Source organism: Podarcis erhardii (genome assembly GCF_964252035.2).
Source record: "Podarcis erhardii genome assembly, chromosome: 4".
NCBI lineage: Eukaryota > Metazoa > Chordata > Lepidosauria > Squamata > Lacertidae > Podarcis > Podarcis erhardii.
In genome coordinates, this window is record NC_138508.1 from 53,795,027 (window position 1) to 53,811,935 (window position 16,909).

General features: G+C 40.4%; 1 protein-coding gene and 1 long non-coding RNA gene across 7 annotated transcripts; one reads left to right on the forward strand and one right to left on the reverse strand.

Annotated features, from left to right (window-relative positions):
• The first annotated feature begins 119 nt into the window (after positions 1 to 119).
• On the forward strand, positions 120 to 5,390 carry LOC309340501. Its single transcript, XR_014156042.1, has 3 exons — positions 120 to 1,344; positions 3,327 to 3,598; positions 4,629 to 5,390. It is a non-coding gene; the product is annotated as an uncharacterized lncRNA (long non-coding RNA).
• Positions 5,391 to 8,186: 2,796 nt separating this feature from the next.
• EPCIP (exosomal polycystin 1 interacting protein) lies at positions 8,187 to 16,490 on the reverse strand. 6 transcript variants are annotated; one of them, XM_081859309.1, is made up of 6 exons: positions 16,331 to 16,490; positions 12,741 to 12,852; positions 11,698 to 11,864; positions 9,451 to 10,519; positions 9,205 to 9,320; positions 8,187 to 9,072 (listed from the first exon to the last, which is right to left on the reverse strand). In XM_081859309.1, exon 6 carries the CDS (start codon positions 9,006 to 9,008, stop codon positions 8,343 to 8,345), a length of 666 nt encoding a protein of 221 aa, XP_081715435.1. In that variant the 5' UTR covers positions 9,009 to 9,072; positions 9,205 to 9,320; positions 9,451 to 10,519; positions 11,698 to 11,864; positions 12,741 to 12,852; positions 16,331 to 16,490; the 3' UTR covers positions 8,187 to 8,342. The 6 variants fall into 6 exon arrangements, with proteins under 6 accessions (XP_081715435.1, XP_081715436.1, XP_081715434.1 ...); XM_081859310.1 differs by lacking the exon at positions 9,205 to 9,320; XM_081859308.1 differs by lacking the exons at positions 9,205 to 9,320; positions 9,451 to 10,519 and having other exon boundaries at positions 16,331 to 16,489.
• Between the last annotated feature and the right edge of the window lie 419 nt (positions 16,491 to 16,909).

A 16,909-nucleotide genomic window follows, 5' to 3' on the forward strand; every position in this document is an offset into this window, starting at 1 on the left:
AAACCCGGGAGTTGGTCACAGCGCCCTCTGCTGTTCTCCGCCGGCTTGACCCCTCCCTCCTCCCGTCATGGGGAGGAGGCGGGGAAGTGGACGGCTTACTGCGGCGACCGAACGCTTCCCTTCGTCACCATAGACGCGGCGGCAAGAGCGGCCGCCAGGGTGGTGGCTGTAGAAACCCGCCATCTTGAGCCTGCAGAAGCAGTGTGGGTGGGGAGAAAGGAAAGGATATTACTGTATGGGATTCTTTCTGCGGGCAACGGCGGTATTATTGTTAGGGATGGGGCATTAAAAATGCTCCTCTGTCATTTGACTAGTGCTCTGCCATGACTGCTGGGCGCCTTTTGCTTCATCTCCTAAATGTGTTTCATAGCACAGAAGGGTTATTATGCTTTCAAGTAGGGATAAAAGATCTGTGGTCCGCCAGACGCTGCAGGACTCCCAACTCCAGTCAGCTGTGACCATTGGGCAACAAAGTCCAACAAAGGCGGGCGGGGCGGGCACGGCTTCCTGCCCTTGCTTCAGGGCTGATTGACAGGTGCGTGCTCCGGCACTTGACGGCTGCATCGAGTCAGGACTTGTATGTGCAAGTGGCGGACCGAACAATTACGAGGGCAGGTTGACTTCAAAACAGGTTCCTGCGACTATATTTTAACAGAGACTTGGATTTGTATTAATAATTAGCAGGCGACAAGTTGGGCCTGGGGGGGGGGGGGTGAGAGCCTTCAAAATTCTGAATTCTCAGGCAGGAGGAGGGTGAGTTGAAGGCAGGAGGAGGGTGAAGTTGTCGGCTGGGTAAACAAGCCAAATCGGTCCATGTTGCTGAAACGGGAAGCAACCCAGCACTGGTTGGTACAGATATTAGCTGTTGAAGATGTGGATTATTCGGCTCTTAACTGGCCCTGCTGGCACCTTCAAAGGTCTCCTTTAGGTAGTGATCTGGAGTAAGTGAAGGTGGGCAGGCAGCAGAGCCAGGCACCTCACAGCAAACTCCTCCAGGGCACCTCTGGATTTTTCCTTTGAGCAGGGCAGCCACCTGCTTCTCAACATCCTCTCTGCTGCCATATTTGTGAGGCTCATATTTAGGGTGACTCTGATGCCCTCCAGCTACCAGGAGAGTGGGCAAGGTGTCAGGCTGGTTGCCTCAGACACCAACAACTTTAATGACATCAGGGTTTCATGCTGGTGACTTTCCCAGCCCTATCTGGAGACACCCAAGGATTGAACCTCAGACCTTTTGCATGCTCTACCATTTGAGCTACATCCCTGCTTTGCAAGTACCCATACCTTGAACTCTACTGAGGGGACTTCCTCTGCCTCCAGCTGAGGTGCATCTCATTATTTAAGGCTGCCTTTTTTTTTTAAATAAATATTTATTAAGATTTTAAAATATAAATACACACATAATAAACAATCTTATTTCTGTCATAACAATTTCATCACTTCTTTGGACTCCCTCACGTCTCCCGCTCCCATTTGCATTGTTAAAAATTTTTCCACACAAATTATCAACTTGTTTTCAATCTCATGTCCATTCATTCAAATATAATCTAGCACTTCTTCCCAAAAAAATTTATATTTTCTTTAGTCTCACTTATCATCAAATTTAGATCTAATTTAGTGGTGAGCAGTTTTTTATAATCCAGCATCCTTCTTAAGATTCAACCAAATTACAATGTTTTTGTAAATACATTTTGAATTTCTCCCAGTCTTCCTCCATCTTCTCTTCTCCCAGATCACGGATTCTGCCGGTCATCTCGGCCAGTTGCATATAGTCCATCAGCTGCATCTGCCACTCTTCCAGTGTGGGTAGATCTTGAGTTTTCCAGTTTTTTGCGATAAGAATCCTTGCTGCCGTTGTTGCATACATGAAAAATGTTCGATCCTTCTTTAACACCTTCTGGCCGACAATACCCAGGAGGAAGGCCTCTGGTTTCTTTGTGAAGGTATACTTAAATACCTTTTTCAGTTCATTATATATCATTTCCCAGAAGACCTTCACCTTAGGGCATGTCCACCAGAGGTGAAAGAATGTTCCTTCATTTTCTTTACATTTCCAACATTTATTATCAGACGAATGGTATATTTTAGCTAGTTTAACTGGGGTCATGTACCATCTATATATCATTTTCATAACATTTTCCTTCAGAGCATTACATGCGGTGAAGTTCAGCCCAGTGGTCCACAACCTTTCCCAGTCCTCAAACATAATGTTATGCCCAATGTCCTGTGCCCATTTTATCATAGCCGATTTAACCATTTCGTCTTGTGTATTCCATTTTAACAGCAAGTTATACATTCTAGATAGAACCTTAGTCTTTGGTTCTAACAATTCAGTTTCTAACTTCGATTTCTCCACCTGGAACCCTAACTTTTTATCATTTTTAAAAACTTCTTTAATCTGAGCATAGTGTAACCAGTCTCGCACCTTATCCTTCATTTTCTCCAAACTCTGCAATTTCCAATTGTCTCCATCTTTTTCTAATATTTCCCAATATTTTGGCCATTTGGCCTCCATATTGGGTCTTTTTAGGGCCTTAGCCTCCAGAGGTGAGAGCCACCTTGGAGTTTTATTTTCCAGTAAGTCTTTATATTTTGTCCAGACATTAAACACTGCTTTCCTGACAATATGGTTCTTAAAGGCCTTATTGATCTTAACTTTATCATACCATAAGTATGCATGCCAACCAAAAGCATTGTTAAAACCTTCCAGATCCAGCACGTCAGTGTCTTCGAGAAGTAGCCAGTCTTTTAGCCAGCAAAAAGCTGCGGCTTCATAGTACAACTTTAAGTCTGGCAGGGCAAAGCCCCCTCTTTCTTTCGCATCTGTTAATATCTTAAACTTAATTCTGGGCTTTTTGCCCTGCCAGACAAATTTAGATATATCTTTCTGCCACTTCCGGAAGCACTCCGTTTTGTCCACAATCTGCAATGTTTGAAACAAAAACAACATTTTTGGCAATACATTCATCTTAATAGCAGCAATTCGGCCTAACAAAGAAAGCTTCAGTTTTGTCCAACTATCCAAGTCTCTCTTAATTTCAGACCAGCATTTTTCATAGTTATCCTTGAATAGACTCAGGTTTTTTGCTGTTATGTTTACCCCTAGGTACTTTACCTTTTTAACCATAGTTAATTCTGTTTCTCTCTGAAACCGTTCCGACTCTATGTCTGTCAAATTTTTTCCCAACACTTTGGTTTTCTTTTGTTTAATTTAAATCCCGCCACCCGACCAAAGTCCTGTATCAATTGTAATACTCTTTTCGTACTAGATTCTGGCTCCTGCAGGGTCAAAACTAGGTCATCTGCAAAAGCTTTAAGTTTATAAGGCTGCCTTTTTGAAGGGAAGGGGCAAGTAGGAAAGGACCTGCCAGGCAGCCACAGAAGCACTTCAAGTTCCCCTCATCCCTCCCTTGATCTCTTAGCATAGGGGTGGACAGCCTCAGGTCTGAGGGCCAAATGTTGCCCTCCAGGCTTCTCTGTCTGACCCTTGGAGCACTGCCCTGGCCACACCCCTCACTTTCTCTGCTTCCAAATATTTTTGCCTTGTCTGTCTGGAGATAGAGAGAGGTGTGTGTAGAAGCTAGCCTACTATATGAAGGTAACAATTTTATTTGTTGTTCACCCTGATTTTGCATTAGTACTGGCATGTGGCTCTCAGAAGGCCTCTAGAAGGGAATGTAGCCCTCTAGCTGAAAAAAGTTTGAATCTCTTCATCACCCCCCTCTCCCATCTCTTGTTCTGAACCTCACTCCTCTCCCATGTGATTATATCCACCCATGCAGTCCCCCTCTTTTAACATGGTCATATTTTGTACTTGCATGAATCTGTCTCTTGTCCATTGGCACTGATTTGGCTACATAAGCACTGCACTCTCCAGGTTCGAAATAGAAAATGCAAGTGGGGCCCTATAACAATATACAGTCATACCTCGGGATAAATACGCTTCAGGTTGAGTGCTTTTGGGTTTTGCCGCTCGCGCATGCGCAGACGGTCAAAATGCTGTCATACGCATGCGCGGAAGCGGTGAAACACGACCCGCACACGCGCAGACGTGCTGTCGCGTCTTACGTTCTGTTCGGGATGCGAACGGGGCTCCGTATTGCAGTGTTTCTGTTCACAGTTGCAGACACTCCATTCCTCACATGCTTGGGGTTTCCTTCCATCTCCTCAACAGTCAGTCAGCATTCCTGCCCACTGACCAATCAGTCCTCATTTGGCTGTGTTGAGGGGTTCAGTTGAACACAGTAGTGCCCAATCCCAGCTACATTAAAACATTGAATGTGTAGTTTCTGAGATGAGCCATTTTCAGAAAAGGTTTTGCCCAAATGCATTGTTTTTTAAGTTGGCCAGAGTGTTGTTCACAGGTATGTTGTGGTATTCTTTACCTTGTCAAATATCTCAGTTCTCTGCTATGGCTTCTTTTCTCCAGATTATTTAGTGTGAACTTCCTGTCCTTTTATATTTCAGCTGAAATGTTACTGCATTGCAATTGTGAGGTTCATGATTTAAAATGTGGTCATTGGTAACTTTGCCCTAAGGCCATCCATGGTAAAGAAATATGGAAACTGGGATCAGCTTTGTTGGAGGGTACAGCTGTACAGAACTAGCTATAACAAAGCTGATCCCAGTTTCTGGATTCATATTACAGTACAATTTTGTCATTGCTACTGTCTTGCTCACAATTGTAGTTCAATACTTTTTTGTTAGTTCAATATATTTCTGTTACTAGGGGGCAGCAGACTCCAGCAGAAGATATTCACTATTTTCATCTGATTATACTAGGGCTTCATCTACTGTACATAGTAACAATATCAAAATATTAAGATTTATATCAGAATTTGGAATTGTGCCGAACCTTTCCTTCAAGGCTATAGATGTGCACAATTTGTTCTTGGAAATATCTTTTGTCTCACTGAGAAATAATATTTAATGAAATTCAGTCAAAATCTAATGTAGACTAACTGCTTAGTGCTTCTGTGAACATGTCACTACATTTTCCTCACATTTTGATATGAATTAAATGCCAGTACTTTTTACATGGGAGTTGGTGTATTCACTAGCGGTACAATCCAAACCCCTCTTACACTGTGTTGAGGTGGGTGGGTTTGGATTAGGTGGAGTTGCCCCTCCAACCAGCTCTCCTGGCTTATCTGAGAAGAAAATCCGAAAATGCGACTTTGCAAGGGAAGGGACAAGGCTGAGCTGGCCCATGAGCCATTGGATCCTGAGCCAGTCTCATGGCTGTCGCATGCCAGTGTTGGCCAAAACAGCCTTGCTGTAGCCACAACAGTGTTTCTGCTGCTCCACAAAGCCATTATGGCAGAGTGGGAGGGAGTTACAATTGTCCCCATAATGTGTTAGTTTACTGATCAATATAGAGTATGGTGTATTGGGGGTTGTGTGTGTTTGTGTGTGTGTGTGTGTGTGTGTGTGAGAGAGAGAGAGAGAGAGAGAGAGAGAGAGAGAAGAACCAAGCCTATAGGAGGCAGAAACAGGACCTCTGCCACCCACAGTTGTTGCTGAAGTGGCTAAAGGAGGAATGTGCACTGAATTAGGACTCCTGCAAGAAGTCAGTTAGTTGCATTGAAAGTACCCCAGAGGCATATGTTTTAATATTTCATTGCGCACACATTTGCAAGCTGCACAGAAGCTTCAAAATACAGCGTACTAGAAAATAATATAAAATACTTCAAAACTGTCTTTTATTCAGCATAATCACGTAGCTCAAGCAAAATCACTTGCTAGTTGGCATTAGTAAAAACTGCAAAGAAAATAGTTGTGCTTAGTTAAAACTTGATGTACATGGTAACATTTTCATCTGGTAAAACTGGATACATTATTGTTCACACTGTTTACTGAGCTTAGTATTCCAAATACAAACTGCATCTCAAACAACATAACTCATAAGTGTTACAAGGAGAAATCCACATCACAGTTAAATAATATGATCGTGAATATTGTACTGTATAAGAAAGTCATTTGACATTCAAGTTACATATATTATTTCCAAAAGTTGCTGATTGTTTTCTTTGACATTGTGTTCATCTGCATTGTTTTTTATCTGGTCAACAAGGCATAATAAATCTTTTGATTTATTCTCTCTGAGGATCACTTTGTGCTATACAGTAACAAAACATGTTTTAATCTGCTCATACAGTTGAAAACCCCAGCTACAGGTGCATTTACCTGTATGAGGCACACAACACTGAGTATACAGTTGATGTCCACAATCACTGCATTTTAATGTGTGCATATAAAACATTTAAATGTGTATATTAAATATGTAATATATATAAAGAGGTTTTAAAGCATAAAAATCCAGCACTGCAGAAACACTATAGGAAGTAGAGGAGCCAATTATCTGGAGAGTTTTGTGCTAACCACTTGTGTAGTGCTGAGAAGTACACTGAGGGGTAATGTAATTACCTGGAATGAAGCCATTAATTTGCTTATTTTAATTTACACATATTTAGATTTTGTACTATAAAATTACAGAATAAAACTTAATTCCTGGAGATCAAGTCATGAAGTACCTACCGGTAAATCATTGTCCAAGGCAGTTCTTGACCTTACAGATGCGTATGATTCCTACTTCTTCATGGCTCCATTGCCTACTGCTTCAGTAATATTTAAATGAGGGAAGGAGTCAATAACATGGTCATTTCCTGGGCCAATGTCTAAACACTACTACAACTACCATTTGGTTCTTCCCTCCCCTGAACAGTTGTCATTCCAACTGATCACCCTAAGAACACTTGCATAACTTCGTGATGGAAGGGCCAGTTGCATGGTTATTTCCCATGCCAGTGGCATCAGCTGCCAGTGAGATCATGGCTGGCATAAGAAGTATTTCTTTTGCCTGAACTTCCATGTTTAAGCATTCAAACAGCTGTTATTTGGCTGCTTCCTTCTCTCCCTGAACGTTTGCCATTCCAGCTGGTCACTCTTAAGAACAAGTATGTTAAGTTTAAAAATTAGAACCTGAGTTTGCATGTTTTCAGCTTCCTTCCTGATCCCTTCCCCTTTTGTGTTAGACCGTGTTTGGTTGCAGGATTACAGTCTTGCTTTTTAACATTTGAACAGTGCACAGTACATTTTAGGCACTCTTATAAATGTTTACTAATATAATAGAGCATCATGGGATGGAACTTCACAGAAGAAAAAGCACCGTAAAGAGCTGGTACTTATCCATATTTAAGGCTGTCGGTACTTAACACTTCAAATCTTGGAAGTGGTTTTTTGGCACTGCTTCATGGGTTTTGGACATTTAAAATATTTTCCTCAATCTGAATTAGTGTTCAACTTAAGAGCTGAGTCCTATACATGGTTAGATCTCTCGCTCATATTTGATGGGTCTCTAGCATGAAGTGGACAGCTACTTTGTCCCATCAATTTTTTTCCCAACCAGGAAGCTGGTTTATTATATTTTTATCATAGTGGAATTTAATTATGCATTTCAGGACGTATGAATAATCCAACTACTGCATGAGTTATATTTTGAAGCCTCCTGTTTTCAGGATTTGTACCAGTTATTTCTTTCAACTGAAAGAAGATTAGTCAAGCAAGCTCATCACAACTTCCTGAATTATTCCAACTACCCTTACTGTATAACTCTTGACATATTTTTTTCCTCTGTCACTGGACATCTACAAGTTGGTTAGGTGCTTGTTTTAATGTAGCTGCTTTTAATTATATGTTATGGCATTATTTTCCAATTTAAAATATTGGTAAAATCAATCCATATTTGCCAAGCAATATCCTAGGATACCTGATCCTATGGACCCAGTTCAGAGTAATTCTTGGGCACTTTAAGCACAGCATACTTTAAGGGCATACTTCATGGTGAATAATGATTGGGAGTTAGTGTTGAATCTGTTGAGCTCTGCAAACAATTTTGTGTTTGAGATAGGACCAAAGAGTCAAGTAGTCAGTTAGCCTATGTTTTGAACATAGCAGGTTGTAGACAGCTAGCAGAGGAGCTCTGAATGAAAATGAACTCCCCCATTGTTTACTCAAATAGAAAATATAGAGTCAGTGCTAATTCGGTTTCATTCTACATTTGTATTTGTGTGTGTGGTTTGAAGCAAAGGTGGGGAATGGAGAGCCAATTTCTAGCCCTCAAAGCTCTTCTCAGGCCATGCCCTTCACTGGCCCTACTTCATACCCTGATTGTTTTTGCATGGCTGGCGTGGCCCCTCCCATCATTGGCATGGTTGCCCCAAAGTGAGTGCTTCCCTTGGGGATTCCATCTTCTAAAGGAATGCCAGGAGCTCTGTTTCTACAAGATTGTATTTCTGGCAACGGCCTATGGCTGCTCTATGGAAATGGCCAAGCATACTGTGTCAGTATATGAATGTTATAATACAGCTTTTGTTATTTGTGGTGAAGAACGTGTCCAAATATGGCAGATGTGGAAAGTGGTCTGTAATGTTGGAGATGTTTTCCACGCTGTATGATTTTAGTGGAGAGTAGCCATTGAAGAGAGAGGTGTCTAAAACAGCAATGTATGTGATCATGTTTCTGTCTCTGCATGGCATCTTTAATTTGCCTTGTGCTTCACTGTCGTGGCTGCTGTAGATAGTTAAGCTTTGTTCTCGTATCTGGCCATTGATCTCACTTTTTATCTGTAGTCTTCGCAGGCCCCAAATGGTCAGATATTTTGCTGACAGCGGAATCGTGCCACATAGTGAGAGCTTCAGGTCATACACAGCTGTAAAGTTCAACAGCATTCTCAACATGGCTGTTTCCGTGAACCAAATTGTCAGATTATTGTAGTAGCTTTTGTCTATTGTATAGGGCAAAACAGTCTTGCAATTGCAGATCAGATTTGCCAGACTGTAATCGCAATCATTGTCACTAATATCATCAGGACATGTGCAGTTACGAATCATGCTTTCCTTGGTGAAAATAAGAGTATTATTCTTTTGGCCTTGTACAAAACTATCCAGACAGAAGCCTAAGAAGCCAACCAAAAAGAGATGGTGTCCATGGGCTAATACTGCCATCATTATTACAGTTTTCTTAGCCACAAGAACCTCACTTCATTAAATCAGCAGATATGATGACTGCAACCTACAGAGAATAAAAGTAAGATGATTATTACCATACAGTACACACCCACATTTTCCCTACCTTGTCTATTTATGGCTGGTTTCCATCAATCTAAGTAGGCCCAAATTACTGAGAGTTGAGGGCAGTAATTACTTTTGGAGACCATGAAACCCTCTTTGCAGAACAAGTAGAGATTTGTCCCAGGCTGAAATTCCTGCTTCTGTAGGAATTTGGGTTGTCTTGGTACGTTGCTGTCGCCAGCTGTAAAACTGAGAATAATGATGATATAATTCATAGGGTCATTGCAAAGACAAATGAGATGGATTATGAAGTACACTGCACATTGAAACTTTGATAAGAAACAATCATATTTTAATGCTGAACTTTACCGGTCCTTACTTCATAGACTTCAGTTTTAATTCTTTTGCGGTCCTTAATGCAATAACCAAAGATGAGATGTGCCTTGAATCAGTTTTGCATTAACTTCCATAGAATACAGACTGGAGCTTTCCTCTTGGTCTTCTGAGCACTTCCTTTATTCAAGAATATCTGTGCACAGGCATCAATCAGGACAACATGCAGCTGATTCAGATTTTCAACAAGTTAAGTAAGTTTTATTGGCTTCATCATACACCATAATAAAACTAAAATACGAGAACAAAATAAAATCCAATAATTCAGAGGATCTGCACTATATTACAATCCAGAGCCAGATGACAGCACAGTATGCTCAGTGTTATAGTTGAACTGATGTTCTCTGCTTAGGAATCAGAATGATGACAATGTGACATTTTCCTGCTCGCTCTATTTCTGCTTGGAGGTGTAAACTGTTTGGCAAGCCTTCATTGCAGAAAAAAGTACAGTCCTTGGGCAGTTGCCCAGGTGTAGTCTCCCATAGAGCAGTGTGTAATATAGTAGCAAGTTTTTAATACTGTATTTTCAATTTGTAATCCTCCTGGGACCTCATGGTAAAGGCAAGGAAAGAGATCTAACAAGTAAACCTCTTTAGGCTGGATAAAGTTGTAGCTGCTTTGCTCTGTTTTCCATGAGCTTTTGTGCTAGAAGTCAGTTACTTCCAGGGTTGAATTACAATTTTGTTGATCCATATTCTGAGGTCCAGGCATCTTATGTTGTGCTTTTGCTGCTTCTAGAACATGCTCAGCTTTCAGAGACGCTGTGCATCCATTCACATGACTTCTCAAAGGGCAGGCAGTCTTCCAGACATGGGGATGTATGAAATAGGGTAGCCCAAAACATATATCAGGGTGCAGGGACATACGAATTTTACTTCCTTATTCAGTCTATTCATGCAGTTCTGTATATAGGGAACTAGTAGCCACCATCAGCTATGTTTCAAGGTAGTACCCCAGCATACATTTCAAATCTTCTGCGGCACAGAATATTCTGTTTCTCATGATGATCAGGGCATGATATTCAGAAGACATCATAGCCATTTATCCTGTGTTGCCTTGTAAGAAGGAAATATTCTTTCAAAGACAGAATAGGATCAGATGTCCTAAAGCTGTCTCCACTCTACTCTCATATATTCCCCCATCCGAATAAGTGAGAATGGTGTTTTCTACCTTTTAAAACCCAATATTTAGTTCAGACTCTTTGTGGATATCTCTTCAACAACATACCAGAGGTGCCAATAAAATGCAGTTAATACTAAACAAAGGTCAAATTCATCTCACCTGCAACACTTTTGAGGTTAATTGAGTTACCTCAATAATAAATCTGGTCACAAATGTCTATGAGCCCAATCATGCATTAACAAGCAGATCCAATTACAACAGTTTCCTGACAGCGTTTTCTCATTTTTTAGCTTGGTTTCTAGGCTCGGGTAAGTCAACTAAATCAAAACATCTACAGTACCACTATTGTGCTATATATAGACTAATATTTCGCTTGCACTTTGTTTAGCTCTGAACTTGTTTATCTATTTGCCAAGTAACATGCTGCAACACAACAGTCCTAGAAAATGTTTTAACAAGTGCAGCATGAACTGCACTACAGTAATTTTTAATGAAGGAGCAGATAGGCATCACTTGTAGGGATTATTGGAGTGGGGGGGTTATATTTCCATAACAAAGTTTGTGGGGTTTTAGCTCTCACTACACTTAATTGTTCCATCTACCAATCAGCAAAAAGGCAATATATTTTGGAACCTGCTGAAGCAGAAAATTCAAATGACACTCCCTCTACAGTGAAAATAAAATGGATTAACTTATTGACCATTCATGGCTTTTAGAATGATGCCCCAAATCTGCCACCTAAGGCAGCAGTCTCATTCTGCCTAATGCTATGGCTAGCCCAATTGGGCAGGCAAAAGGAGGCATGCAACTTGTCCCTAGATTTTCTTAAAGTGTGGCAGCAGAGGCCTCTACGGCTGCCACTTGTTTCTGAGTTTGTGTGTATCCTCTCTGGTTGGAGTAAAGGTGATCCTTCATTGTGTGAGGGATGGTATTAAGAAAAAGGGAAGTGAATGTGGCTACTGTTTCTGGTTTATTCTATCCAGGGTTGGTACCTATGCGATACCACCTGAAGCAGCCCATGTATTTGAGTATCATAAACCGCTGTTATGAATAATAACATCAGTAAAAATACTATATTTGAGAAACAACTTTCTTATATCTATTTACTTACCTTAGCTTTGCTTTGTTCATATCATGCCTCCAAAACCAGCACCACTTCACGTTTGACTTGACTCGCTATGCTTGAGCAGAGTTCTTCCATACAAGCAGTACTCTTATATCTTGAAGTTGCAAGAAGAGTTACTTTTGGAAATGTTTTCTCACCTTTTCTGGCTCTTTCTGCAACACAAACTAGTGTCAGTGAGTCCTGAAGTTTCTCTGTGCTTCAGCAAGTACCACCCTGAGCCACATACTCTTCCTCTGATAATTTTTACCACCCACACTGCACTGATATTTGATCCAAGGGTTACCTACATGGTCGTGCGTGTTTCAAGACTCCTACTCAAACTACTTTACTGCTTGCATCATTCGGCATTTTGAAAAATAGTTTCCTTGTAGCTGTTGGCAAGCTGCTCTTTATGAGAGTGGAAAATCTGTTTGACTACAATGACAAAGTCTGTTACGATCAATCACCGGCTCCTGTTCTTTAATGCATCTTTTGAACGGCTATTAGAATGGGGAATAGAGAATACTTGCTGGAACTCAGACATATAAAAACCAGCTACTTGCCATTTAAGAAGAATAGTTTTTAACAGAAATTGCTCGTCTGTAACCTATGTACCTTTGAAGAACTGCCTTTCTTATACAACAATGCTAAAGCATCCACAACACCAGAAAAACAGCAATAGCATCTTTTTTGGGTAAATATTCAAAAGATCTGAAGCACTATCAAAATATTCTCACATCAGCGCTCATAACCAAATTTCCGATAGGTCAGGATTTTGTTTGACTAGTAATAACAAGGCTTGTTATTCTGACATTCATTCACGGATACACATTTAATAATAATAATAATAATAATAATTTTATTTATACGCCCTCCCCAGCCAGGCTTAGGGCGGCTAACACCAAATATGAATTACAATAAAACGTAATAGAAACAACAACAACAACAAACAAACAAACAGTTAATTAAAATACAGCTTAAAATGCAGCCTCATTTTAGTAGCAGGCCATAAATCAAAACCATAAAGGGAGGAAACATCAGATATTCACCCAAGCCAACTATCCATGCTGGTCCTACATTGAGGCTTTTATTGGCCTGTATCTTCATTTGCCGTTATATTGATCTCTTTTACCTCCATTTCTTGCTTCAGGTGTTTAGATCCTATTTGAAAACCAGGGGGTATAAAAACTGTCACTATTTACATGTTTGGATAATATTTTTCCTTCAACAATCCCTTGGACTGGTTGGATGCAGAGGAATGGTGGTAGGAAACAGCTGGGGAATCATCAAGGGAAGAAAGCTCAGAGATGGAAGGGGGCAGCACAATGATGAGTGATCAGAGAGAAAAGAGAGAAAAGAGAGACTTCTGGGAGGAGGAGGTTATCAGAAGTTGAAGAGGTGACAGGTCTTAGTGAGCTGGGAGAGTCTGTGGCAGAAAAGTCCAGAATCAGAGGCAGAAGCTGAAGCTGAGGAGGAGGCCAAGAGGCAAAAATGAGTCAAGCTGGTGAAGAGTCATGGGTATCTTCCCTTTCTGCTGCGATTAACTTCCCTCCACCCGCTTCCCAGAACCAGATGATTTCCTTATGGGACAGCTGCATATTCCTGCATTGCAGGTGGTTGGACTAGATGATCCTCAGAGTCCCTTCCAACTCTACAAGTATATGATTCTATGCTTCTCTATGCATGCCTGACCTGGCCTTATATATTGGGGCAAATTTGTGTTGTGTAAACAATACAATTATAAAAAGCCAGATTTAAGGTAATAGCCAACATTTGTCATACTCAGAGTAGACACATTAAAAATATTAGTTACTTCTCCATTTATTTCAGTTTACAATCCAACAGCTAATTCTATGTAAACACTGTGTATGACTAGCACTGAATATTACCCATATTATTTTACAGACAGAAATGAGCAACAATAATAAGTTTATAAATAATAAGTAGAGGGGAGGGGAAGGAAACAAACTAAAAAAAGGGTCAAAATACTAAAACCTTGTAGATGAAATAAAAAGTAATCTGCTTTCAAAGAGCAGTTTAGTAGAAGTCTTAAAACTACTTTCCCAAGTTTAATATACTGTACATTATTTAGGCCTTGTGGTTGGTTCTGTGGTGAAGCATGAAACTGCCTAGATAAGATGGAATTAAATTGGGAGCTTGTTATAAATAACATTCCAGTAGTACTAGATAGTAGTCCCCTGATCCTTAAAAAAAATTAGAAGGGAAAACCCAACCACTAGTTTTCTGTAAATAAATTCTAGGACCTGTTTTGCTGTCATGACTGCAAAAGCCTTCAAGATGAGTTTGTGCAGATGTTTTGTCTCATTGTTAATTCCACCAGGCCAATGAACATCCTGTTCAAAAACATAAATCTGTAAGGGCTTTATTTCTGAGAAAATGTTTGTTTGTTTTTAGTATCCCTGGCATCCAAAACCCTTTTGGGGTCTCATTTGACAATATACTACACAGTGGTTCAGTTTGGATGCAAAGGCAAACAATGGTTGGGTACTATGTGAATGAGTTTGTGCACCCCCTCCTCTCCTTGTGCACTCTGTGATTCAGTATGTCCATTCTTGGTTTGCAGCAAACCGTCATTTGTTGTTGCAACCAACCTGGCAAAATAATTTGTGCTTGCTGTGCAAACCAAGATCAAACTTAGATTTACAATCATGGTTTGCAAGGCAAGACCAAAGCCATAATTTTGTTTTGTTTTTGCCTCAGATGTAATTATGGTCAATGGTTTGCTACAAGCATGGACATGAGGAGAAGATGCTAAGTATGAGGAAGCCTACAAGCCCAAGGCTTATTCTAAGGCTATGGTGGGGTCTTATGTTTTGAACCAATACACTGAGAAAGTTGCTTACAAAGTTATGGCAGATTGTGATGGAATGGTCCTGTGATATCATATTAACAAGCATCCAGAAAGTAAGTGTTGTAACTCTCACTGCCGAATTCACATAGGGGAATTCCTTCTCTGAAAAATGCTTCCCCCAGATCTCCCTGCATAGGTATACACATAGTTGATGCAAATGGTTCCTTCCTGGTGAAAATTTCTGAGCAAACAATAGCTCTTCTAGTTCATCATTTAGTTATCCACATTCTATTGACTGCAAATAACACCTTTAGGAACAAATAACAGCATGGGGGGATTTCTGGTGGGGAACATAGTAGAGCTGAGAGGGTTAAACCTCCCCTCTCCCCATACCATGTCCCAGTCTGGATCAGGGTATCCCACAGCTGGTTATTCTAAACAAATAATGTCTAGCTGTAAGCATGCTTTTTAACACATGCTTATTATAATGTGTAGTTTAGCCCTAAATCTATGTGTATTGTTGTTTTACATTTTTAAGCAACATCATTGCCTTTAAAACAAGAAAAGCTATAGAGAAAGATTTTTTTTTTAATAAGCCTCCCAGGTTTTAGCTCCTGGAATTAGTTTTCTTTTAGATAAACTTGCAGATGCCAGTGGAATGATTGCATTGCCAATGTTTGTTTTACCCAAGCATGTGGTATCATAGCAGCCTGTCACTCCCACTAAATGTTTCTACTGATACTGGAAGAAAGCATTTTCCTAAACCGGGACTGACAAAGATAGGAATTCAAAATTTTAATGGGAGGCAATTTAAACATGAAAGCAAACATGCAAGGGAAAATATTATCTCCAAAAGAAATAATGATAAACTAAATTTGCCAAGCTGACAGCTCTTTTTTGAACTTCCTACATGTTGAAGGAGCACAGTGAGAGTGTATCCAGGTCTTTAAAACTGTTTGAAATCTGAGGTACAGTGGTACCTCAAGTTAAGTACTTAATTCATTCCGGAGGTCCGTTCTTAACCTAAAACTGTTCTTAACCTGAAGCACCACTTTAGCTAATGTGGCCTCCTGCTGCTGCCGCGCTGCCGGAGCACGATTTCTGTTCTCATCCTGAAGCAAAGTTCTTAACCTGAAGCACTATTTCTGGGTTAGCAGAGTCTGTAACCTGAAGCGTATGTAACCTGAGGTACCACTGTATTAGAATTACAGCACAAGGTTCATTACTAGCATTGGAGTAACAACAGCACTTTTCACATGCTCCCTTTCACATATTAGTTGTATCAAGTTAATCTTGAATACAGTACAGTACTCTTTTCCTCACTGACTTGGGCTGCATGGTTTGTAGCTTTATGCTTTAACTAAATAGCACAGGAGCCTCTTACAAATAAAACAAATCCTTGAAACATACGGGTAATTTCCTAAGGACAGGTTTAACGATAGAAATGTAATTTGATTTTTGCTCTTATCAACACAGCTCAGAAAACTAGTCTCTATAAACTTGAAAAGTTTGAGACCAAATGAACTGTTTTTCATTTATTAGCTTCATTGCTTATATAAAGAATGTTAATTCAGAAATAATAACAACATGCACACGTAGTGTTCTGATATTAAAAGTATCTGTCCTGAGTTTACAAACTTATTCACAGGAAAAGCTACATGGTACTGAAGTTTGAGATTCAGAAAGAGACTTTCAGGAATGAAGCTTAATGACAGAGAACGCTGCTGTGGTAGAAAGCGGCTTGTTTCTTGGGCATTAGGAATTACGCTCTGCTCTTTCTATAACAGCAGCACACAATTTTGTTTAGCAACAGAGAAGAGTACTTACGCTTCTTGTCTGTTGAGTAGTTTGGCGGTGTTGCTCTTCACTTTGCAGATTTTATCTGCGACTGTACTGGTGCTTTGCTTTCATTTGACAGCCTGGTTAATCAACAAGACAGGGTGGAATGTGTGGTCTTGCACTTACTGTTCTTTTATGTTTTCTGGAGGCTCGCAGCCTGAGCTACCATGACAACCAGGAGAGACGCTTGAGGCCTACACCACTTCATTAATAACTCAGTAAAATAAATACCTGCTTTTATTAGCCCCTCTTGCACAGATTGGCAGTTTAAGATTTTGTCACGGAAATGACAGAAATCATACAGGAAGGCATATGTACAGTGGTAAAACAAAATAGCCATAATCTGTAAGATGTCTGTGAAAAAAGAACAGGACACTGAGAGTTCTTCTTTATCTTTACACCATAGGAGCCAACTCCTAGGGGCTGGGGGGCTGGGTGTTTTTGGACCCCACAATAAAATATTTGATGGGGCTGGGCTCCCCCCATGTTAATGGGCATTGCCATTCAAATGTTGTGCATGATCAATTATGAGGGTTGGGGCTTTCCTGGGGGCCCCCAATATTTTAT